The sequence below is a fragment of the Henckelia pumila genome, chromosome 2 (genome assembly GCF_033568475.1).
Source record: "Henckelia pumila isolate YLH828 chromosome 2, ASM3356847v2, whole genome shotgun sequence".
NCBI classification, from domain to species: Eukaryota; Viridiplantae; Streptophyta; class Magnoliopsida; order Lamiales; family Gesneriaceae; genus Henckelia; species Henckelia pumila.
In genome coordinates, this window is record NC_133121.1 from 105951620 (window position 1) to 105977559 (window position 25940).

The 25940-nt window shown below is 35.9% G+C and overlaps 5 protein-coding genes and 1 long non-coding RNA gene across 6 annotated transcripts; 4 read left to right on the plus strand and 2 right to left on the minus strand.

Moving 5' to 3' along the window:
- The first annotated feature begins 3451 nt into the window (after positions 1-3451).
- LOC140879516 (wall-associated receptor kinase 2-like) lies at positions 3452-6380 on the plus strand. Its single transcript, XM_073283260.1, has 3 exons — positions 3452-4498; positions 4607-4780; positions 5014-6380. The coding sequence occupies exons 1-3, from the start codon at positions 3556-3558 to the stop codon at positions 6252-6254; spliced, it is 2358 nt and encodes a 785-aa protein (XP_073139361.1). The 5' UTR covers positions 3452-3555; the 3' UTR covers positions 6255-6380.
- A 1325-nt stretch (positions 6381-7705) lies between these two features.
- On the plus strand, positions 7706-10687 carry LOC140879515 (wall-associated receptor kinase 2-like). The gene is made up of 3 exons (XM_073283259.1): positions 7706-8717; positions 8818-8991; positions 9240-10687. The coding sequence occupies exons 1-3, from the start codon at positions 7787-7789 to the stop codon at positions 10502-10504; spliced, it is 2370 nt and encodes a 789-aa protein (XP_073139360.1). The 5' UTR covers positions 7706-7786; the 3' UTR covers positions 10505-10687.
- Positions 10688-11518: 831 nt separating this feature from the next.
- LOC140882845 (dnaJ protein ERDJ3A) lies at positions 11519-16144 on the plus strand. The gene is made up of 7 exons (XM_073289061.1): positions 11519-11811; positions 12840-12895; positions 13025-13098; positions 13885-14396; positions 14477-14815; positions 14972-15319; positions 15450-16144. The coding sequence occupies exons 1-7, from the start codon at positions 11731-11733 to the stop codon at positions 15735-15737; spliced, it is 1698 nt and encodes a 565-aa protein (XP_073145162.1). The 5' UTR covers positions 11519-11730; the 3' UTR covers positions 15738-16144.
- A 1167-nt stretch (positions 16145-17311) lies between these two features.
- Positions 17312-17732, plus strand: LOC140885436 (uncharacterized). Its single transcript, XR_012150941.1, has 2 exons — positions 17312-17422; positions 17545-17732. It is a non-coding gene; the product is annotated as an uncharacterized lncRNA (long non-coding RNA).
- A 2196-nt stretch (positions 17733-19928) lies between these two features.
- Positions 19929-22094, minus strand: LOC140883508 (probable L-type lectin-domain containing receptor kinase VI.1). Its single transcript, XM_073290006.1, has one exon. It carries the CDS (start codon positions 22073-22075, stop codon positions 20033-20035), a length of 2043 nt encoding a protein of 680 aa, XP_073146107.1. The 5' UTR covers positions 22076-22094; the 3' UTR covers positions 19929-20032.
- Positions 22095-23011: 917 nt separating this feature from the next.
- LOC140878089 (protein NODULATION SIGNALING PATHWAY 2-like) lies at positions 23012-24574 on the minus strand. Its single transcript, XM_073281692.1, has one exon. The coding sequence runs from the start codon at positions 24572-24574 to the stop codon at positions 23012-23014; it is 1563 nt and encodes a 520-aa protein (XP_073137793.1).
- Between the last annotated feature and the right edge of the window lie 1366 nt (positions 24575-25940).

Sequence of the window (25940 nt, forward strand, 5' to 3'; positions counted from 1 at the left end):
CCACTTTATTAAAAAAAATGAAAACATTATATTTTGTATTTTAATTTTTGTTAAAATATAAATTTTTAATTTTTTTTAAAATCTAGTTGTGTCTAAAGAAAATACAAGCGAATCTTGATTGGGCGATGAAAAGTGTTGACATGCTGCATGAAGATGTTGTTCAATACTTCAATTTTTATTATTTGTTTAAAGAAAATGTTTCGTATATATATTATTTTATTTACATGATTTATGTAATTAATATTTTTTTTAAAACAACTCATTATAATATGACATAGCTGATAGCGCGCTATTATCTTGTTATATTCTATTTTCTTTCACTTTATTTATTTGTTTTAATAAAGAGTTTACGCAATCTTAATTTAACATTTCAAATCGTTGTTTAATCTCTCAATAATTATATGACCTTTGTATAATATGATCAATAATCAATTCATGACAGTATGACCATTAATTATTTTTTTACATCTATGATATTAATTTTATTTAAATATAAGACAAATTAATTAAAACAATATTATATAAACATGACATCATGCCTAGTTCACCGTTTGGTTTGAGGTATGGTATAAATAATATATAGATAAGTAGTATAATGTAATAAAAAATAAATAAGAAATGATAGTTAAAATTGTATTGGATTTGATTGATAGATTATGGTTTATTTGATTTAATTGATTAAATTTTATATAAAATGTTAAATGACTATTTTGTCCTTTTAACAATAAATAAAATAAAAATTATATTATTTATAAGGGGTAATATAGTAATTTGAGTTCAATAATTTGATTGATGTGAAATAAATAATTAATGATTTGATTGATGTAAAATAAATAGTTAATATATAGATAAATAATATGACGAGAAGAACGTGGGATGAGATGAGATGAGTTATACATATATTAGTAATACCGTGAACAGAACGGTACCTTAGAGTATTAGTCAACTCTAAATATATATAATAATATCCGTGTGAATATAAACTATTTTTTGTTGTGTTACAACTAGGGCTGGGTACGGTACGGTATACCGTACCAAACTACGGTACCGTATACCGTATCGTACCGGTATGAATTTCTTCATACCGGTAGTATATCTAATTTTCGGTATGGAGATATTTTATACCGGATACCGTGTCGGAAATTAAAAAAAAATCGGTATACCAAAAAATTTCGGTATACCGAGTTTTTTTCGGTATACCGTGAAAAATTTAAAAAAAAAATTTGGTATATTCGGTATACCGAAATAAAAAATTTTATATACCGATATCGATACCGAAATTTTCGGTATACCGATTTTTTGATATATTCGGTAAATTTTTCGGTACGTTATGACGATATTTTCGGCATTCGATATTTTTCCCCAGCCCTAGTTACAACACACCAAAAATATCTTCCAATTTTACCATTTTAATCCATAATTTTCTCCGCTTTTTCTCTTCTACATTTTTGAATATATTATCTTCTCAAAAACTAATTTTCAACTACTTAATAATATATTATTTCATAAATAAAAAAATCATATATTATATCGCACTTCTATCGCAAGCCTTTACAATAGTTGAGAAGAGGCATATATTAACTGTCTTGAGGACATCAACTTTTGTTTTCGATTTTACCCTCTTCTCTTCTTCCTATCCACTATCCAACTAAAACTCTCATTCACTCCATACAAAAAAAATACATATAAAAATAACTTTTATTTAACAACTTTTATTTTTTACTAAACAATATGTATATGGATTTAATCTAAAAATTGAACTCCAAAAAATCGAACAAAGACCAAAGATAAACATGTGTGAAACCGAAGACCTCCCGTTCTCGATCTCTTGACCTCACTGTTACGCAGTTCCATCTCCTATCCCCATTTGGTATTAACATGTAAAGAATTTTTGCCGAAGGATTTATTGCAACGATAAATTGCTGAAAAATCCTCAATACAAACATGTTTTATTCTGCACTTTTTAACCATTTTTTTGTATCACAATTTATGTTAATTAGTACCACATCTTATATGGTTTTGTACCACATTTTATTATTAGGGAGCCCAAAACAAAACATGTTTGCATTTGGGGATTTTTGAGCAAATTGCCCTTGTTGCAATCAACACTTAACATATATATTTAATTTCATATATATATGCATTAATATAAAAAAAAATGCTAGATGTACACTTTGTAGTGTACACTGTACACCATAATTTACACCCTTAATATTTTCCTTATTAATGGTAAAAATACACATGATAAGAAATAAATATCTAATTGACCAAAAAAAAGTTTTATAATTAATAAATAAAAGTGTAAACCAAATGGTATATCTAGTACTACATCCGTCTCATATATGTTGTCTTGTTTTAGTTTTCACACGAATTAAAAAAAATGTATTGGAAAAGTAAATTTTATATAAACTTAATATTTTATCCCTATTTAATGTATTAAAAAATGATTGCACAATTTTCAAGGTGTAGTTAATAGGGGTATATTAGTAAAGAAATGTGAAAAAGTATTACTAAATATGGTGTATGACTAGGGGTGATTCGGTACGGTATATCACATACCGCACCGAAAATTTCGATACCGAAATTTCCGATACCGATACCGTACGGTATACCGAAATTTTGGTATGACATAAATCCATACCGAATACCGAAATTCGGTACGGTATCGGTATGATACCGTATATACCGATTTTTTATACTGTTTTTTTAAAAAAATATCGGTATACACGGTATCATACCGATACCGTGTATACCGATTTTTTTCCGATATACCGAAATACCGAAAATTCAAAAATCGTATATCGATACCGATACCGAAAATTTCACCGTACCGAAATTTAAGGTATACCAAAATTTTCGATATTTTCGGTTTTTTTTCGGTACGGTAAAAGCGGTATGACGGCATTTCGGTATTTTTTGTCAGTCCTATGTATGACTATATATTTAAGACAAATAAAAAATAAAATGTGAACAATATAATTGGAAGGAAGGAAGTATTACTTTATTATAAAATACAATATTTTGTGGACGAAAGTCAACGAAGCAATATGTTTTTTTCTCGAACTTACTTTTTTGACTTACGCGTCCACCATCTCAAAGTACAGTATCTCATCAAATAAAAATTTGAAGAAAACTAAAAAAAAATGTTAGCTGTATACCTAATCGTGTATGTTTTTTCCCTGCCAAAAAAAAAAAAAAAACTCAAATATTAAATACTCATTTTAAACATTTAATGCAATACTAATTTTCTTATTTAAAATGTTAGATGCACACTTGTACATTTTTTTTTTCAAACTAAGCTAATGACGTAAATCGCATGCAATAAATTAGTTCAAAAAAAATCAAACTTTTGACATTTGATCAAAGATTCACGTCCTCGACTAATTTAAAAACCTTGCGTAAAAACCTTGCGTGCTTTAGATGTTCACTTAATCGTGTATAAGTTGACTTACATTTAACTTACCTCCTACGACTATCATATACAAACTCGAATGTTAAATACTCGTTTCAAACAATTAATGCAATACTGATCATCTTTCTATTACTTCATTCGGGATGGTGTTTTTGAGAGGAGCCTTGTTTTGTCTCTGCGGCATCTTATTGCTCCACCGCGCTGCCGCCGTCAGCTCCACCGTAGCGGCCTTAAATGCAACGGATGCCGCCGCCGACACATCAAACATCTTAAAGGGAGATGTCATCACGAAGCCCGACTGCCCAAGTAAGTGCGGGGACTTGACAGTTCCTTACCCTTTTGGCGTCGGCAGGGGAAGCGGCTGCGGCTACCAACCCATATACGAGCTCAACTGCAGCGACGCTTTCGATCCGCCTCGCGCATTTATAGGCGACGGAAACATCCAAGTCTACGAAATCTCCGACAACCAAATGCGAATCTCCAACGTGGTGGCGAAGAGATGCTACGACCAATACGGAGCAGTGGTGCAATCGAACTTTGCTTCGTCTGGCCTCATCGGCACGCCGTTCAGCTACTCGGAGCTGAACAAGTTCATCCTCATAGGCTGCGACGATTTGTCTTTGATCAACGGTATTTCTGGCCACATCTTCACCAGCGGATGCGTTTCACTCTGCTCGCAAGCAGAGGATGTGGTGAGCGGCACCTGCTCGGGAGTCGGCTGCAGCCAGACTTCGGTGCCCAAGGGATTCAAATTCTATCTCACGGACCTCAGAAGCCTTAATAACCACACCGCCGTATCCTCTTTCGATCCATGCAGCTATGCTTTTCTTGGTGAGGCCAAGAGGTTCACTTTTCGAGGGGTTTCGGACTTCTCTGACCCGAATTTCGCTCAAAGGGTGTCCGCCACCGTCCCGATCGTGGTCGAATGGGTGATCGGGAACTCGACTTGTGCTGATGTTAAGGATTCTCCAGATTACCTTTGCAAGGGTAATAGCACTTGTGTTGATTCGGATACAGTGTGGGCTGGGTATAGGTGCAGGTGTCGAGATGGATACGAGGGCAACCCGTATCTTCAACCTTGCACAGGTATTGTAAATTACATTTCGTATAATGATTGCAGTTCATGACCATATCTTGAATGATTTCATGGTCTAAAACAAAAGTTTATGAAGTTTTGTGATGACCCTTTTGCAGATATCGACGAATGTGCGGATCCGAGCAAGAACGATTGCGCGGAGAATAGTTGCATCAACACACCTGGAAGTTTCACATGTTCTTGTCCAAAAGGCCAATCCGGAGATGGTACACGGGATGGGGAAGGTTGCTATGCTGTTAATTCACAGTTCCCTGTGCTCAAGGTCTCGTTAGGTAATTCGTTTCCAACGCAAACACTGGAGAGTGTTAAATTTACAACTTGGATTGCTAGTTAGCAAGGAAATCTTTTGTGTTTGTTAAATTTTAGTACAATCCAAAATTTTGAAGCCAATGACTTGTTCATTTTTCAACTTTAATATTCAGCAGAAGATCCACTTTTGGGCAGTTTCTAAACAAGGCAATAATCATTTATTACAACATATAAATTCCGTTTTCCTGAAATGCAGGTATAGTATTCGGGTTTTTATGTTTAGTCATCGCTGCAACTTGGATATTGTTCACCTTGAAGAAGCGAAAGCTCATGAAACAGAGGGAGAAATTCTTCCAGCAAAATGGAGGTTTCTTATTAAAGCAACAGATATCTTCCCGCGAAGGGTCCGTGGATTCCAGCAAAATATTCACGGCGGAAGATCTAGAGAAAGCCACAAACAATTACGCAGAGGACAGAATCCTCGGCAAAGGCGGATACGGCACAGTCTACAAAGGAGTCCTACCCGACAGCCGCGTGGTTGCTATAAAAAAATCTCGATTAATGGACGAAAGCCAAACAGAACAGTTCATCAACGAAGTGGTGATACTCACACAAGTGAATCATCGGAATGTCGTCAAACTTTTGGGATGCTGTTTGGAATCCGAAGTCCCTTTACTAGTCTACGAATACGTCTCCAATGGGACGCTTTATGACCACATACACTACAACAGGGGAACCACTTGGTTATCTTGGGACAACCGTTTAAGAATCGCCTCAGAAACAGCAGACGCCCTTTCGTATCTTCACTCAGCAGCGGCGATTCCTGTCATCCACAGGGACGTGAAATCCGCCAACATCTTACTAGACGAAAACTACACGACCAAAATATCAGACTTCGGGGCCTCCAGAGTGGTCGCCCTGGATCAAACCGAAGTCACCACGTTAGTCCAAGGCACGCTAGGATACCTGGATCCAGAATACTTCCACACAAGCCAACTGACAGAAAAAAGCGACGTCTACAGCTTCGGGGTCGTGATGGCAGAACTTCTGACGGGTAAAAAGCCGATCGACATGGATAGAAGCCAGGAAGAACGGAACCTGACGACGCATTTCATAATGGCCATCAAAGAAAACAGGCTGTTTCAGGTTCTTGATCCCCGAGTTATACGAGAGGGTTCCCTGGAGCAGCTCCAGGCCGTGGCTGATTTAATAAAGAGATGTTTGAACCTGAATGGAGAAGACAGGCCCACCATGAAAGAAGTGGCGAGGGAACTCGAAGGCTTAAGGAAGTTTAATCAGCATCCATGGGCGCAACAACCCGAGATTCACGAAGAAGAATCAGCGGGATTGATGAATAATGGTGGCGAAGCAAACGATCTTTACAGTATTCAAATGACTGCTTACAACAACACCACCACCACTGGTGATTTCTCTGGAATGTACAGTTTGGACAGCACCGGCCAAATGATGTTCCAACAGGTGAATCGGCCTCGTTGATTTTTGATGTATAGTATACGTGAAGTAATTAATTTGGATCAAGTTATTAGTTCTTGTTTTGATATTCGGGATTAAATAAAACTTTGTAGAATTTTACGTGCTTTATGATCGACATCTATTTTCTTAGCTTAATCTCATTTTAGTATAATATGTCAAACAACCGGCAAAAAATTAATAATCTATTTTATTGTGAAGCTTTTACTGTCAAAAAAAAAAAAAACAAATATCGATGAGGTTCACATATTTTTTTTAAAAGATTAAAGATAAACGTTTGCGAACGAATAAAAATGAAGTCTCCGTTGAATATTATTAATTAATATAAAAAGAGAGTGTAGCATAAATATGAAGTCTCCGTTGACCATTAATGCATTAACTCTCTTGGGACATGGCCAATTGACAAAAACAGATTTTCCTATTATTAAACATTGTTGACAAGGTCTCGAATCTATATATCTTTCATATAAAATCAACAATCTTGTAAAATGATCGAGCTAGCGAATGTAATAACGAATTTTTTCTTTGAAATATGAATTTAAATTGTCCACTAGTTGTGTAAAATAATCATTTTTTTAAAAATGCACATCGGAAATTAATATTTCTTTATCATAACTCTTTAAAATTAATTAAGATCAATCATATATATATATATGAATCTTATAATTGTAGATTGTAAGAGTTCATGTCAAGGATATATCATCTTGATATTTTATTTTTGCTAGAAAGATTAGCGAATTAGATTGTCCACGACTTTAACTATAATGATTGTTTTTATGTCTGCTCTTATTATTTTGTATTCTGCTTTTATTTCGAATGTAATTATTTTTTATCTAGTGTAATAATATTACTTTATTTTTTTAAAAAAATAGTCTTTCAATGTTATTTAATATATGATTATAATCTTATAAAAAAGTTACATAATATATGTTAGTATAATTGGGAAAATTAAATTAGCATTCATTCATGTAGAAATTCAAAAAACAAAACATTATGCGTGTAAAATAAATTACATTTTAAATCTAATGTTTTCAAATTTCATGCATAAAACTCCTTATAAATGAATAAATGTTCATGATTTTTTTTAAAACACTATATGAGTTAAAATATACTACAAAACACACATGAGACCACATGTATTAGATAACAATTTTATGAGATAAATATTTGATTTGATCTATAAATAAAAATATATTAATTTTAATATCAAGTAAATTAATTTCCAGCACATAGACATGAACATGTGAGATATTCTCACGAATTAAACGTACTTGATTTTTTTAAAAAATGGATGATATGCCGAGTGAATGTTCATTACCCACCCATGATATATATCTTTTAACCTATATCTTTAATTTAATATAATATAATAATATATAAATATTTGCATACCGAGTCAACGAAATTATGATTATTATTATTATTGGTGTCATGACTTGCACGCCACCATCCTCAAAGTAAGTCCACTCTCTCTGTAATTAAATCAAAACATTAAACATTTCGTTTTCGAACATATCATCTCTCTACGACATCATTGTATGGGGATGGTGTTTCTGAACATTTGTCTCTGGGGCGTCTTTTTGCTCCGATGCGCCGCCGCCAGCTCCATCGTAGCGGCCTTAAATGCAACTGACGCCGCCACCGACACATCAAACATCTTAAAGGGAGCCGTCATCACGAAGCCCGGCTGCCCAAGTAAATGCGGCGACTTGACCGTTCCTTACCCTTTTGGCGTCGGAAAAGGCAGCGGCTGCGGCCTCCAGCCCATATACGAGCTCAACTGCAGCGACGCTTTCGATCCACCTCGGGCATACATCGGCAACATCCAAGTCTACGAAATCTCCGACAACCAAATGCGAATCTCCAACGTGGTGGCCAAGAAATGCTACGACCAATACGGCGCGTTGGTCCAGTCAAACACCGCCTCTTCCGACATCACCAACACGCCGTTCAGCTATTCGAAGCTGAACAAGTTCACCCTCGTAGGCTGCGACGATTTGTCTCTCATCACCGGCATTTCTGGCCATATATTCACCAGCGGATGCGTTTCACTGTGTTCTCAAGCAGAGGATGTGGTAAGCGGCTCCTGCTCGGGAGTCGGGTGCAGCCAGACTTCGGTGCCCATGGGATTCAAATTCTATCTCATTGGCCTCTCTGCCCTTAATAACCACACCGCCGTATCCTCTTTCGATCCATGCAGCTATTCTTTTCTTGGTGAGGCCAAGAGGTTCACTTTTCGAGGGGTTTCGGATTTCTCTGACCCGAATTTCGCCCAAAGGGTGTTTGCCACCGTCCCGATCGTGGTCGATTGGGTGATCGGGAACTCCACTTGTGCTGATGTTAAGGATTCTCCAGATTACCTTTGCAAGGCTAATAGTACTTGTGTTGATTCGGATACAGTGTGGGCTGGGTATAGATGCAGGTGTCGAGATGGATACGAGGGCAACCCATATCTTCAACCTTGCACAGGTTCAATATATCACATTTCATATAATGATCGATGATATCTCGAATGATTTTCATGGTCTAAAACCAGAGTTTATGAACTTTTGTGATGACCCTTTTGCAGACATCGACGAATGTGCGGATCCGAGCAAGAACGATTGCGCGGAGAATAGTTGCATCAACACACCTGGAAGTTTCACATGTTCTTGTCCTAAAGGCCAATCCGGAGATGGTACACGGGATGGGGAGGGTTGCTATTCTGTTAATTCACAGTTCCCTGTGCTCAAGGTCTCGTTAGGTAAATTTTAATCTTGCTTTGCTAGTAAGGAAGTCTTTTAGTACAATCAATAATTTGAAGCCAGTAACCTTGGTAATTTCCTTACATTATTCAGCAGAAGATCCACCTTTACTACCAAGCAGCTTCTGTTTTTGCAGCTAAATCCAGTCATTTTCTGATTTTCAAATGTTGTCTTGAAAACTTGAGAGTAATTTGAATGTTCTACGTTTCATTTATTACAACACAACTTCCATTATCCTGAAATGCAGGTACAGTATTCGGGTTTCTATCTTTAGTCATTGCTGCAGCTTTGATATTGTTCAGCGTGAAGAAGCGAAAGCTCATAAAACAAAGGGAGAAATTCTTCCAGCAAAATGGAGGTTTCTTATTAAAGCAACAAATATCATCCCGCGAAGGGTCCGTAGATTCCAACAAAATATTCACGGTTGAAGATCTGGAGAAAGCCACCAACAATTATGCAGAGGACAGAATCCTCGGCAGAGGCGGATACGGCACAGTCTACAAAGGAGTCCTGCCCGACAGTCGCGTCGTCGCTATAAAAAAATCTCGAGTAATGGATGAAAGCCAAATAGAACAGTTCATCAATGAAGTGGTGATACTCACACAAGTGAATCATCGGAATGTCGTTAAACTATTGGGATGCTGTTTGGAATCCGAAGTCCCTTTACTAGTCTACGAATACGTCTCCAATGGGACGCTTTATGACCACATACACCACAACAGGGGAACCACTTGGTTATCTTGGGACAACCGTTTAAGAATCACCTCAGAAGCAGCAGATGCACTTTCCTATCTCCACTCAGCAGCATCGATTCCTGTCATCCACAGGGACGTCAAATCCGCCAACATCTTACTAGACGAAAACTACACGACCAAAATATCAGACTTCGGTGCCTCCAGACTAGTCGCCCTGGATCAAACCGAAGTCACCACTTTAGTCCAAGGCACACTAGGATACCTGGATCCCGAATACTTCCACACAAGCCAATTGACAGGAAAAAGCGACGTCTACAGCTTCGGGGTCGTGATGGCAGAACTTCTAACCGGGAAAAAGCCGATCGACATGGAAAGAAGCCAGGAAGAACGGAACCTAACGACACATTTCATAATGGCCATCAAAGAAAACAGGCTGTTTCAGGTTCTTGATCCCCGAGTCATACGAGAGGGTTCCCTGGAGCAGCTCCAGGCCGTCGCTGATTTGATAAAGAGATGTTTGAACCTGAATGGAGAAGACAGGCCCACCATGAAAGAAGTGGCGAGGGAACTCGAAGGCTTAAGGAAGTTTAATCAGCATCCATGGGCGCAACAACCCGAGATTCACGAAGAAGAATCTGCTGGATTGATGGATGATGGTGGCGAATCAAACGATCTTTACGCGGCTTCGGCCAACCCGGCGGATCTTTACAGTATTCAAATGAGTGCTTACAACAACAGCACTGGTGATTTCTCTGGGATGTACAGTTTGGACAGCACCAGCCAAATGATGTTCCAACAAGTGAATCGGCCTAGGTGATTTTGGAGGGAGTATACGTACGTGAAGTGATTTCGTGCAATTTAGTTCTTGTTTTTGATTTGGTCTTCGGGTTTAAATAAAATTTTGTGGAATTTGACGAATGATGATTACTCCTGGAAGTGTGCTTCACTGATGTATCCCTGATTTCTTGTTCTTTCATTAAATTTGTTGGATCTTGTGTTATTGGGCATTCCATTTTATTTGAATGTATTTTAGGTAGTCTATGTCTTTTGTTTTCGGATCCTCATGTAAACCATGATGGATTTCATCATTTCTCCTGAAAAAAAAATTTGAATAAATCATAAATGGTGTATGAGTTTATTAATTGGATGGTGTACGTGTGATATAATAATTTTGTCCATCTAGGAAAATAAAATTAGCTTAGTTGAGTTTACATCGCTCTACACTTTATTTGGATGAATAATGGTCAATAAAAAATTAGAATAGTTGTTCAAGAAATTCTATTTTACGCACGTTTGCGGAGGCCTTTGGAAATAAAAGTCCCAATTTAATTTAAGATTTAAAATTTTGGAGTTTGATTGATATTCATGAAAAATCATACACTTCTCCTTATGCCTATGATGGATGACCTTTTGACTATCTTAGCATGGTTACACTTCTCCTCTCTTTATAAGAAAATATTATTTAATATATAATAATATAATATAAAAATAAAAAATTTCTATAAAACTATTGCACAAATCAATTTTATGAAATTGATTCGATGCAATACATGAAAAACTATTATTTTTTTATGTCGAAAATATATTTCAACGTAGATATGATCATATAAATTGATTCAAACCATCTTATAAAAATAGATCGTGAGACGAAGTTGTAAGATATTTATTTTAATAAAATTAAATATATCTTAAGAAAATTTAATATTTAATATCTTTAAATAGTGGAAATCAATTATATATTAATAGAAAGTCGTCAAGCTTATGATAGAAAGTTGTCGAGTTTTATGAATATTAGAATTTTTTTTTTGACGTTGAGAGGCCACACAAACAACAGAGGAATGCTGAAATCCTATTGGGCGAAGCTCGTGGGAATTTTTTAAACTGCCACGTGTACCTTCTCTGTTGCTCTAGATTCTTCTCCAACCCCTTTCCCACCAAATCTATAAATTTGCTCTCTCGCGAAATCAAGCATTTGTTGTTCCTACAACAAGTTTATCGAGTGCGAAATTAGGTTTAGGCAGTGTATTATTTTAGTATTGAAGCATGAAGGCTCGTTTGGGACTGCTCATTGTTGGATTGCTGCTAATTATCTATTGTGAATCGAAAATGCTTGATCCTTACAAGGTAATGTTCCGTGCGGTTTTCTTACATTTTTTTTTTTGGTTGTAATTATCTTATCCTTTTTCGGCTTGATTGATTTAGATCTCGATTTTCTTCATTTTATTTGTGCGGAACGTGTTCTTGAATCTTGCTTCTTCAAATTTTGAATGATCATTTATTGCTGAAGGGTTGCCAGTGTCCCGTTGTTTAATGGCGCTATTCCCGTATTTCTTTGTTTACATTTACATGTGGGACACTAGCCTTCTCGAAAGAGTCTTAACGTTTATGCATAGTGATGATGAAGAGAGAAAGTTCAAATTTTCCTTGGAAGAAATATATTTTAATATCAGTAGCACCAGTTCACAAATGCAGGAAAACATCATAGTTGGATTTTTCTTAGGCTATAAAGTTATAAACACAAGAATGGTATAATCCCAAAAGGTTTACCCAAGGACCTGTGGGTTTAAGAGTTACTCTTTAATGTGGGTCGTCTTGTAACTTTTGCCGATCCCATGAGAAGAGTGGCCCGCTTCCACTCGCACCTTTCAGTGTTCAGTGTATGCATCATGAATATTAATCTAGCCTATAATTACATATATATATATACACACACACAATTATCGACATTTATCCGATGGTAGCCTTTTTTAGGCCGCCTTTTCCACCAAGCCGATGTTCAACAAGAGCACCAATCTTAGGTTTTAAACTCAAGAAAGGTGCCTTAAAAAAAAAAAATTAAACTCAAGAAAGGTATCATCCCTAAAAGCTTGTCTAACGAGTGGTGCAACCTCATGAGTTTATTAGTTACACGTCATTAATATTTGATATTCTACAACAAACCGTTTGGAAATAAGACGCTGGCTTTATACATAGAGTATAAATGTAAAAATATGAGGTTATGATTCTCTGAAGTACATATGACGATTTTGTAACATCTAAGAAGTTTAGTATCATACTTCTTCCATTGAAAATTTCCTTGCTTTCTATCATTTGATGGAGAACTTTTTTTTCCATTTTTTTAATGGCCTGAAACAATTTATATGTTCTATCAGGTACTTGGGGTTGATCGCAGTGCAAGTCAACGTGAAATTCAGAAAGCTTTTCACAAGTACGTGTCTGCTTTGCAATTTTGAGCTCTTTACTTTGTTTTTGTTGGTGATCTTGGTTGAATCTTATGGTCGCATGGAAGTTTTATACTTTTTGGATTGATTTTTTGCGTGTTAATCTGTTTTGTTAGACTGTCGCTCCAATATCATCCAGACAAAAACAAGAATAAGGGTGCCCAAGAGAAGTTTTCTGAGATTAATAACGGTACAATCTCTCATCTCTTTTGATTTTTGCCAATTCGAAAAATTCAACTGCTACTGTCCAATATGAAAATAGAAATGCAGTATTTTTCAAAATCCTTGGGTGCTATGGTGGGGTTGACAAGGCTTCATGTCGGTGTAAAGAAAAGGTCTAGTGGGGCAATGTGAGCAACCCCAATTGATATATACTAATAATAGAAGAGGATTACAGTGAATAATAACCCAGATATGATCTCTGTACCCTAGCCAAAGCTAGTCCCTAGCACAAGCTAGTAATACTTGAGCAAAAGTCAATAAAACTGAATGCCTAACTCTAACCATTTTCCCCCTAATATGTTCCCCTTGCCCCTCTCCCAAGGCATTCCTTCTAGAATTCTCTTCCCGACAAGATAATAGCTTCTGTCCAATGTATTTAGGCCCATGACAATATTACTCTCTTGATTACTTAAAGCCCATGGACCTTAGTTCCTAACAGGCAATAGGCCAAACCTGTTTAAAGAATGCATTGTAAATACCATGAGCGTACTTGTCAACGAATCATGATCCTGTGTTCTTTTTTGTTTTGGATTTTGGATTTTCCGTGTGTTTGATAGCATTCAGAATAATAACATTTCTGCCCTGCTCTGTTCTTGCATAATGTCAAATAAGTCGTGAATGGTGGTGGTGCCTTTTGTTTTCATTTCCTTGTTTGCGCTGATAACTTTTCCCTTGGGTTCTATCTTAATGTTGTGGTACATTCTTCACTTGGTAAAATCTCTTGATGTTTTTGTTTACATTAATTGTTTTTCAGCATATGACATATTATCTGATGAACAGAAGAGGAAAAACTATGATCTTTTTGGGGATGAAAAAGGAAATCCTGGATTTGATGATGGCACTTCTGGAGATCATGGTGGATATACCTATTTCACTAGTGGAGGGCCCGGAGAAAGTGGGTTTAATTACGGGCCAGGTGGACAGGGAGGTTCCAAGTCATTCTCATTTTCTTTCGGCGGCAATCCTGGTTATGGTGGGCAAAGCTCGTTCGGTTTTGGTTTAAATGATATATTTTCCAACCTTTTCGGAGGTGGTAAGGGAGGAGGGAGTCAATTTGGTGGTTTTGGTAGTTCAAGTAGGTCTCAATATGGAGGTCGGGGTTCTGATAAGAGCATTTTATCTATAAATTCAAAATTCTACAAGAAAGAAATAAATGATAGAGGGATGAGTTGGCTCTTGTTATTTTATTCTCCCAATCTCCAAGGGACACATTATTACGAATCTATTATAGAGGAGGTTGCCGTTCCACTGGTTGGAGCATTGAAGGTACAAGTTCATTTTCTATTCACGTACAATTTATCTACATAACATGCACTCATGGAGTATGGACATGTTAACATGCACAGGTTGGAAGTATAAACTGTGAATCTGAAGCATCATTTTGCAAGGAGCTTGGTGTACATCTACGCAGAGCTCCTAAGGTTTATGTTTATGCGTACTCAAAAGGTGACAGTGGTTCTTTGGTCGAGTACAGTGGTGATTTGGATGTGAAAGGCCTAAAAAGCTTTTGTCAAGACAATTTACCCAAATTTTCAAAGGGTGTTGACTTGAGTCAGTTTAAAGTTGCTGCTGAAGCCGTGACATTACCTAAAGTGATGCTTTTGTCTACGAAGAAAAATACTCCTGTTATCTGGCGGGCACTTAGCGGATTATACCACAAACGTTTTGCATTCTACCATGCAGAGGTAGCGCTACCTGTTTCTCTCCTACATGGAGAAATAGTTTTTTTTTTTTGTGTTTCGGGGTTATTACATTTTTCCTGTCATTGTATACCAAACGTGGATCCATGTTTGATGTATGCTTTATAAAATGAAACTAATGATCATCTTGTTTATTTTTAGGTTCGTGACGATTCTGATCCTTCTGTGAGGGCGCTTGGGGTCGATTCACTTCCAGCTATCGTCGGCTGGCCATCAAATGGGGAGAAAGTGATTCTCAAATCTGGGATCTCAGTGAAAGATTTAAAATCTGCTGTTCAAGACCTCAGTGGTCTACTTGAAAATTTTGAGAAGAAAAACAAGAAGGTTGCTTCAGCCAAAACAAACCATCCTGAATCAGGAGTCCATCACATACCCTTGCTTACGGCATCAAACTTTCATGAGATATGTGGAGATGTATATCCCGTCTGCTTAATTGGTGCGTTCAGGTCATCCAAAACGAGGGACAACCTTCAGACAATTTTAAAATCTGTAAGTAAGAATTTTTCGACCAATGAGTGTCACGGGCTTACAGTGATGTTAAGAATAACCTATATTTATTCTGTGGTGATGTGATAGAAGCAGCAATCTCACTGTCTACATCTTTTCTTGGTCTTTTCAGGTGTCTCAAAAATCATTCTCCAGAAAACAAACTGGAGCCTCCGGTTCGAGGGCTTCCATTTCCTACTCTCTCCTTGATGCTACCAAGCACCAATCATTCTTAAACGCTTTCGAGAAATCAGGTTTCAAGTCATCACAAAATGTCTTGGTGGCCTACAAACCAAAGAGAGGAACATTTGCTACTTTTCAAGGTGACATAACTGAAGAAGCAGTCGAGAATTTTATAATATCGATACTGAACGCTGATGTACAGTTTACCAAGACAAAACAAAAGCCTACTCTAAAGTGAGAATCAAAATCCTATTAACATGGCTAGTAAATTCGGCCACATTCTCCACTCGAAGGTGCCAAGAAATGTTAATTTGCTCCTCTTATCTTTTCGTGTTCTTGCGGGGTTGTGCAAGTGTATATAAGGAGTGAGGCTAAGAGGGACGAGGTAGAAAGATGGTGTTTGATGAATTTGAGATCAAATGTCATTAGCTATTTTCTTGCAATCTTTGAGATTGTAGTGGGTTTTTCAGAGAGAATCTGTAAAGGATATAGGAATTGTAGAGCATCTTCTTTTGTAGTTTTCCATCAATGATAGGAAGTCCAAAGATAATTTATCTGATAAACCACTAGTTATGCTGCTGCTTTGAATGTAAAATGTAAATGCAGATGACATGATTGGAGGTTTATTTCAACTACAAGTTTAAATTCGGGTAGTATTATTTACACAGTTACACTCTACTTTTTGTTAACCACACTCCATTTAATATTTTTTTTGCTACTAGCTGACTATATTACCCTTTAATCAATTTTAGTAAATAAATTCTTTAATAGTCTCATAAATTCTTATAATAAGCTTTCTAAACTTTAACAACTCAATATATTAAAATTATATATATGTCAATATTTTTAAATAAAACATAGAAATAGATTTTTAAGAAATTATTGATTAAAACAATCGTTCATTATTATGTTATATTTCGAATTTTCGAAAACAATAATATTTCATTCTTTTGTTTTTCATAATTTATTTCATATTTTATGTTTATTTTTATTGTAATTTTAAAAGTCACACTTTAAAATATTTGCTCTACCAAAGACAGTCTATATTTTATAATCCTTCATAAATAATATAACATATCAAACTTAAATCAATGTCTCTCTATATAAAGTTCAAAATCTAATAATTTAATAATAATCATGTGTAAAATACTATCGATTTGGTTACTTTTACATAATGTTGTTGATTACGGGTGAATTTGGATGCAAAAGTAGCTTAATAAAATTTTAAAGAAGTTTAGTTTTTTAAAGTGATTTTAAATAATAGAAACGCTTTTCGCGTTTAGATAAATATTGAAAAATATTTTTTAATAAATTTAAATAGAAGTATAAGCAAAAACACAAAAACCCAGAATTTCTAACTTCTAAAAAAAAAGACTCAAAGTAAAATGTTTTTAAAAATGCTGTTGTAACCAAGTTCTTGACACTAGTATAGGAATAAAATAACGCAATTAATAGTTTTAAGGAGACATTTCATATACGGATGATGTCTAGGTCATTAATCATTTGACATCAAAGTTTCAAGTATGTTTTGAGTTCGAGACCCAATTATAACAAAAATACCTCACCCAACTCAAAAAAAAAAAGGAGGCACTTCATATGTTTTTTTTTAAAAAAATACTCTGGAAAAAAAGTAATAATTATTTTCTCGGATCAAACATGCGAGAGAGAATACACTGAAAACAAAAATTTAAGAAATTTTAAAATTCGTTTCTATTCTTGTATTAACTATTAAGCATGATTTTGAATTGGGCCGCTGGAAGCCCAAAATAATTGGGCACTTTATCCCATTAAAAGGACTTCGGAGATAAATACGAGCCTTTAACCCTAGGGTTTCTGGAGTTGCATATTGTCATCACTCGGATTGCAATACTCGTAAGGGAGGCGTTCTGATTTCATCACCAATCTTTCGCCATGAGGGCCAAGGTAGAATTTTTTTTAAAGATAATTAATCGTTTCATGAATCTAGGCATAATTTTTTACTTACTTTTTATCTGGTTTTTAATTTTAATTTTTTCTTCCTTGTGTCGTGTGGTGATTCGTAACAGTGGAAGAAGAAGCGTATGAGGAGGTTGAAGAGGAAGCGTCGAAAGATGAGACAGAGATCGAAGTAGTGACCTTTTGTTATTTCTAACCCAGCGGTGTAGGGTTTTTTTTTCCTTTTCTTTCTCTCGATGTTATTTTGGAATTCGCGGGCTTTGATTTATTTATAATGGAACTTTGTTACTTTGCATGAGGATTTTCTTTGGATTGTGCTCAATTTTGTTTTACTAATGTCTTCATGATATGGTTCATGGTTTCCTTTTGTTCTGTGCTGATTCGGCCATCGAGTTTGATTATAATTTCGATAATTTGGTTAACTCCATGTGAATGTGGTAGATGGTTTAGCTAGATTTCTTGTATACTTGTTCAATTCAACGGTTTCAGAAATCCGAAAAATTCGCATATATAGACATCAGTGGTAATGATCTTGAAGGTTCACCTCCTTCCAATCCTTTCAAAGGCCTTGAAAATCTTGCAGACAATTGTTTAGGGTTTATGCAGTGTTCCTAAAAACTTTGGATGAGTGATAGTTTCCGAATGATTTTCAATCCTGGTTATTCATATTCTGGAGAGTTTCTTTGAACTTGAATGTTCAGTTGCTCCAGTTAGTCAATGGAAGAAGAATAACAAAAACTGGAGCTTGATTTCTTCACTTTTAGAAGTGAAGCAATCGGCGCTAGTTCAAAATTTCCCATGCGCGCATCGCTCGAGTGGCCTTGCCTGAGAGTGAGTTGCCAGTTGAATTCTTCCAGTATTAATTATAACTATAAAGATCACTCAAAACAATGACACCATTGAAAGGCCACTCGAGCGATGCGCGCATGGGTTCACACCCCCGGTCATTTTCTTCTCTAGCAAAGTAGTGTCATTTGAGATTTTCTTCTCTAGCAAAGTAGTGTCATTTGAGAAATTCCTACGTCAGTTTGCGGTTCGGTCTATCTTATAGATCGTGTTTGTGGCTTGTCTGGAAATGAATCGTGAGGTAGTATATACACCACCTTGTAGAAATTTTAAAAAAAACGATTAAGAGTATGTTGAGTTATTGAATCTTGGGAGAAACAGCAGTGGCATTGTATTTGTTGTTCCAGCATTCGAGGCCAATTGAAAACTGTAAGAAGTCATGATTCATGAATTTCGTAAACAGCGATGTTGATGATATGATGTAATAAACTTCACAGCTTGTCCATGCGTAGCAACAGATTACATGGAACGAAAACGTCTAATGTAGGAAAAGACAATGTACATTAGTGAATCAAAGTTTTACTGAAAGAAAAAAAAACAATCTAATATATGAAATCTAGTTTTTAAAATTTGAGACAATTATTTACGTATATCTATATAGACACACAAACGTCGGGAAAAAAAATGAAAAGGGGTAATCGTAACGTGTACAATAAATATGTACTTGCGAATGGACCTTTGCTTTTAGGTTTTTAGACCTAAAGCCAAACTTTTAGAAAGGCTACACGAGAAACCCCATATTCCAACTGTCAACTACCTTAGCCAAGCTCTACTCTTAAATCATTACACGATCATCTCCCTCCATAATGTTTAGCAAAGAAAGATATATGGAGGAAGACAAGAAGAAATCTATTCTGAAAAAGCAGCGCACCAGAAAACTCAACTGCCCCTTCCCTGTCAAACTATTGCAAGAAAATTTCAACACCCACAGCATCAACACGGGGGTGCCCTTTTCTCGGGAGCCATTCCCTGCCGACACCGGGAACGCCTATCAGACACCACCGACCCCTCCGCCTTCCAGCCGGTGGCAGCCATCGGCCATTGAAGGAGCCCGTGCAGATGTCCAACAACTCCCTAACTATGCTGTCGATGGCTTTGGTGGTAACGAAGCGATCGACATCTTTTCATTAGCCGAAACAACGGAAGGCTTTGCGGAAAACGGCAAAACATGTTCTACCGAGGAGCCTGATGATGCCAACCAGTATCCAGATTTCATTATACAAAAGTTTCTTCCAGATGCTCAAGCCCTTGCTGCTGCATCTCTAGCACAGAAGAAACTGCTGTTTCCTTCTCCTCCGAGTTCCGACGCTAGTTTTTCTCGACCAGTCGGTGCCAGCAACGTAAAAGGCTGCGGCTTTCGTAGCCTATACCGCTCACTGGTGAAGCCCAAGCGCCAAGAGTGAATTTTAATTGCATATTTACAGAACATGTAAACTTTTCCTCCTAACATATTGTAGATATTTCATATATCTTTTCTTGACCAATAATGCTGCATCGAATGTTCTCGTGGAGAATCCAAATTCGTATTCTTGTGGCATGCCAAGTCATTCGAGAACATGTTAGTATTTTGGCCCAAACTATGTTGTTGTATGTACACGATACGCAGCAAAAGTTAAAGTAAAAGAAGATGAAAAATGTTATATGTTATTGTACATGCAACATAAATCAAAGAAGATTATTTGAAGTTGACGGAATTAGTTCAAGACTTGCTAATCCAATTTTTTTATGTTACAAATGACTATTGATTAATCTTCATCTACCGGTGTCTAAAGAGCTAGAAGACATTTCCCCTACAGAAAATGAGTTTGGTAATGCATTGGTGACAATACTTTCACTTAACCCTAAAGCCAAGAATCTTGATGTAATTTCTTGACTTCTCCTCGAACCAACTGAGCTTAATTTATCCAACAATGGCAGCAATTCATCTCCATTAAGATACTTCATTAGTTGCCTCATATTTGGCCTTTTTTCCTCCTTTGGGTGAGAGCACAAAAGGCCAAGCCCCAACACTATTTCCATCTCTTCAACTACATAATCTGACTTCAAATTAACATCAACTGCATCAATTATGCTGCCTATCTGCATACACTCTACCACCCAGTCCACCAATACGACGTCGCGGTCAAGCTCAGAAACTATAGGTGCCCTCCCACATGCCAACTCTAGGAGCAAAATCCCAAATGCAAAAACATCTGTTCTTGTTGAGGCCTTGCCAGTTCGAGTCAGTTCTGGTGCGATGTAACCTATGGTTCCCACAACATTTGTCGTGTGTGAGATCTTACCGTGGTCGTAAAATCTAGCAAGTCCGAAATCTCCTAGTCTTGGACTCATGTCACGGTCTATTAGAATGTTACTCGACTTCACATCCCGGTGTATGACGATCTGTTCCCACTCCTCGTGTAGGTATAACAACGCAGATGCAATGCCTTTGATGATATTGAATCTTTTCTCCCAATTCAAAGAAATGTTGCTGTCCTTTTTGGATGTGTACAGTATGGAATCAAGACTTCCATTCGGGACATAGTCGTAAACTAGGAGGAGATCCTGTTTGTGCTTACACCATCCCTGAAGATTCACCAGATTCTTGTGCCTTAATCTTCCAAGACTCTCAATTTCTGCAGCAAATTCCCTTATCCCCTGCATTGAATTGTTGGACCTGATCTTTTTTACAGCAACTTCAGTCCCATTTGCTGGTAAAACACCTCTATACACAGCTCCAAATCCTCCAATCCCAATAATTTCACTTTCTTTAAACCCTTTTGTTGCCTTGTAAAGATCCCAGTACCGGAATCTACGAGGGCAATCCAACTCCCAGTCCTCCAAATGCTCACACTTCATCATTCTCCTATACAAAAATATGCTTCCCAAAGCCATTAGCAAGAATAGAAGCAGCGCAGAAAAGGTTGCAATAAGTACCTTTCTTGCCTTAACATTATTTCTAGGGGATTTCTCAATAGGCATCACGGGAAGCCCATCAAGATTCAGTGGATCGGCCATCCCATTAAGCTTGAAGCTCCATCCCAGGATAAAATGTGAGCTAACTTTTTCCCCAGTGGCTGCTGAAAATCCAGCATACATGGAATCTCTTACATATTCGGACAAATTAATGTTTTCAGACATCAAAGGCGTGGCTGGCTTAGGATGAAGCAAAGGAGAAAGTGTTACATTCAAAATACTTCTATTACCATCATACTCAATCCAAGCCTGGATTGGCATTCCACTCTCCATGATAATCTCCCTGTTCTGTCTTGTTCCATTCAAAACGAATGTTGCCGAATCTGTAGCCATGGATTTCATCCCATTCACATTAATCCCAACATGGTTCCCTTCCGTGTCCGAGCTTTCTTGATGCCCGTTCATCGTGTCGAATTCCACAAGAAAAACATGGTTTGATGGGCTCCCATCATTCTCCGAGTTGAAAATTCCCAGGTAATGACCTGGCTCTGGAGTCGGAAACCTTGGCGACGGAGCTAGAACGAAGGCTAAACCGAACCCGCCTCGGTTCGCAGAAGAAGGGAGGATTTGAAACACAAAATATGTGGAGAATGAAGAAGCAATATGAGGAGTGCTGTTATTGAACATGGGAATTGGAGTGGGATAAAATGCATGGCCCATTACATTTCGTTTATTTTCTGTAAGTCTTAGAGCTCCACTTGGTTCAATGAAACTCGATCCATCTTGAAGAAGGGATGAGCTATTGAATCCATTGTACGTGAACTGCAAAGATTGAGAAATGAAGAAAAAGTTGAAGAAAATGAAAAGTATTATTATCAAGAAACTGCAAGATGGAGCCATTCAAGATATGATTTTTGGAGATAACTGAAGCTAATTAGTAACTTAAATATTATTATAGATTGAAGGAATATAATATATGTGGACTTTAGAGATTATTGACCCAAAAATATAGGACATGTCAAGGTAAACAAAATATTCGAAAACACCACTTAATAAAGTATAATAAGCGATTATATATCTAAACTAATTGCCTCGATTAGCTATCTTTTTCTATAAACTTGATTAAAGGACTTTATTTATTAATGCATTGTTGAGATTTGACATGTTTTTAGTTCTTCGCAGCGAAAAGAAATGGTTAAACTTAAAAACTAATATAATTTGACAAACGAATTGAGTTAAATAATCAAAGAAAACTTCAAAGTTTGAAGCTAAAGCAATTAAACACACAGTTCAAGTCAACAAAATACGTGCAGAAACTTCTTCTGCATGAGAACTCAATTACGCAATGTTTACGCGTCTCACAAAAACTTGGGAATTTTAAGTTCAGTTTCTTTCTTTCTTTCTTTCTTTCTTTCATTCTTTATTTTTTTTTTATAATTTTTTTTAATGCACACACACGTAGAAATGCAAAAAATTAAATGATCAAGATTTTAAATTTAAAAACTCGGTCAACTAATTTGAATTGATTGATTAAAATTTCAATGTTGAGACCCAAATTTCAATAAAAATATGAATGGGTTGTGGTGGTTCATGTGGTCCTTAAAACAGTTTTTTTTTTTTTTTTTAGATATAAAAATCTGTAAAAATTTTAATCGATATGTATATATTTTTTTGAATTTTTTTTGCCAAAGTGTAACATCCACTACTACTCAAAAAATGTTTAAGTCTAACCAAACATATATATTATGTCCAAAGAATTAACATGTTATCAAATAAGAACAACCCCTAATTTATTCCATTTAATTGACCTATTTACTAGCTGCATATGAAATTTCTTCATCTTTTCCAACAACATACTCTCACCAATGGATTTCCTCTCCAATCCATCACCATTTCATTCTTCTTTTCACTTGCAAATCTCACCCCATATGGGCTATTATTATCATTATTATTATTATCCCCTTCATTCACCATTTCAATGGCCTCAAATATACATTTCTCACTCAATCTCAACCCCTCCATTCCAAGTAATTCAACTTGATGATGATCACCACCATATTGCCTCTTCTCCTCCCATTTTCGTTCCACCGCGATCGAAGAAAAGTAAGGCGCCACGAAGAGAGATTCTAATGCAACCCTTGCTTCTCCGAGATGGCAGGGGAAACCGAACTCCATCGACTCGAGAAAGGCTCGGAAACGAGTGACATTCGAATCCAAGAATGTAGTATAACGATCACCACAAGTTGTCATATTGCTACACCATGTAAAATCACCATCACCATAAGTGATGATGCCCTTGTTAAAACTTGTGTCATTTTGTAAGAAATTTTTGGCCAATTTAAGAAATTCAAAGACACACTTCTTGCTCCTAATCCTCCCCATATGTGGGAGCCCCACCATGCAATTGAAAACGTACCAAGATTTTCTCCCACAACATTCTTCCATCGTGTTCTTCATTTTACATTCCAAATCCATGAATCCAACCTTCTCTACTTTCATGTTTACGCCACGCGATCTCGCGTGATCGCAAATCCTGATCTTCGTCTCCTCGAAGTTCCATATCAAGTGGGGAAAGAATTCACCATCTTCCCCGAATCTCACCGATGTTACTCTCACCTCAATATTGCATCGATGTTGCTCTATTTCTTCCAAGAATGACGATATTTGAATCCCCTCTCCCATGTCGAAATCGAATATATGTATGATATCCACATCGCTAGGCATGTTTTCGATAATGGCCGAATTTGCCACAAAGTGAGCAAACTTTCCATATGGGAAAATCTGATAAAATGCTTTGAATGCTGCATAAAAGTTACTCGAAGACTCTTTAATGATGTAATCCGATTCCTTATCGAGATGTCGAAACATGTAATACAAGACACGCTCCACAATCCCTCCAAAGGGATTAACTTTCTTGATTATGTGCTCAATTATCACTCTCGAAAGCAAAGTTTCTTGATTATCTATGGCTTCTGCATAAGCCACAAGGAGATGAAGAAGGCATAGCTCATTGTCAATTATTTCCATGCCTTCCACCATTAATGAAGGTATTTGCATGGATTCATGACATACATCCATGGCATGATCATGATCATGATCATTATCCACATCTTCCTTGAAGATCATGAGATCGAATTCGTCAAAATCGATCTGGAAATCTTCTTTGGAATAATTTTCTTGTACTTCATCAACAAGTTGAGGAAACTCCATGCACTCATCAGAGAAGATGGACTCGAGATATTGCTGCATTGAGGATGACATTTCGCGGGAATCCTCGGCAGCGAAAAACGGAGGGGAGAAGGCGTATTCGTCCACACAATGTTCATCTTCCATGAAAAATGGATCAGAATTAATGTTGGAATGTTGCCATAAGGATTGGTGAATATCATACAGACTCATCCTCAAAGGGATTATAATTTAGAGGATATGAAAGAATATTATTAATGAAATCTTCAGATTGAACTTTGAAGATGAATAATATTATATGATGATACGAAGGTGTTAATGTTTTGGTGACAATATATAGATTATAGACACTTACGAGACATAATAAGGATAAGATATTGGGCAGCAGATTCCCACTAAAAGGTACCATTTTTGGCTTTTTGGGATTGGACCAATCAGTCCCTTCAAATTTAAATTTCGGGTCATATTTTTGACTATAAGTTTGTCACCATATAATTTATCAAATTATAAGTGAGAAAAACAAATGTTTCTACTCTATAACTTTTTATTCATATGCTTTGACTACATTGATGGTCCGTCATGCATGTGTTTGCATGAAGGTAAATTCGACTTTATTGAGTAAAAATATTTTGGATAAGAATTTGAAGAATATGATATTTTATTATTACTAGTAAACAGCACGTGCGATGCACGTTGTGACACTTTGTTTATATATATTATATCTATTTATTATTTTTTTATAATTATCGAGATTTTCACGGCATCATAATAAAAATCATATAAACTTTAATTATTAATTATGAAAATCAACTGAAATAATACAATGATCATTTTTTTCACTTTTAGTCATGTTAATGGTGAATTTATATTTTCAATCCTGTAACTTGAATGTTTTCATTTTTAGTCATATTATGATGCATTTTCATTTTTAATCATGTCACTTGTATATTGTTTTTTATTTTGATCATTTAACTCCCATGTTTTTTTGGGTTATGTACTTATGTTGTGGTATATATATTTTCATTTATAGTCATGTAACTTTTATATTATTTTTATTTTTTGTCATTTAACTTGTATTATATCCTTATATATTTTTATATGACCTTACTTATAGTGTAAATAAAATGGCAAATTTTTTTATTTCACAATGATAAAACTTTACTTTTTATTCAAACTTTTAGATAGGTAATAGATAATAGATAGATAGATTTCACAATGATAAAATTTTACCATTTTTATTCACATTTTTATGTAGATAATAGATTTAATTTATACTCCTACATTAATTTCGTAAATATATGTTTTTAACTTTAACTTTTAATATTATTACAGAAAATTTTAGTTTTTAGTTTTGTTCTTTTCAAGATTTATATTCTTATATTTTTTTAATTTTAACTATTTATATTAATACCGTAAGTTTTGATCTTTTCCTTTTCTTCTTTTCAAAATGTATTTATCTATTTGATTAACTGCAACTCGATTAAGTCACAAACTAAAATTTAGCTTATTCTTATATATTTTTAAATTGCCTAACATTACATAAGTTGTAATATAAATAAAGAAAAATTGTGAGAAATTA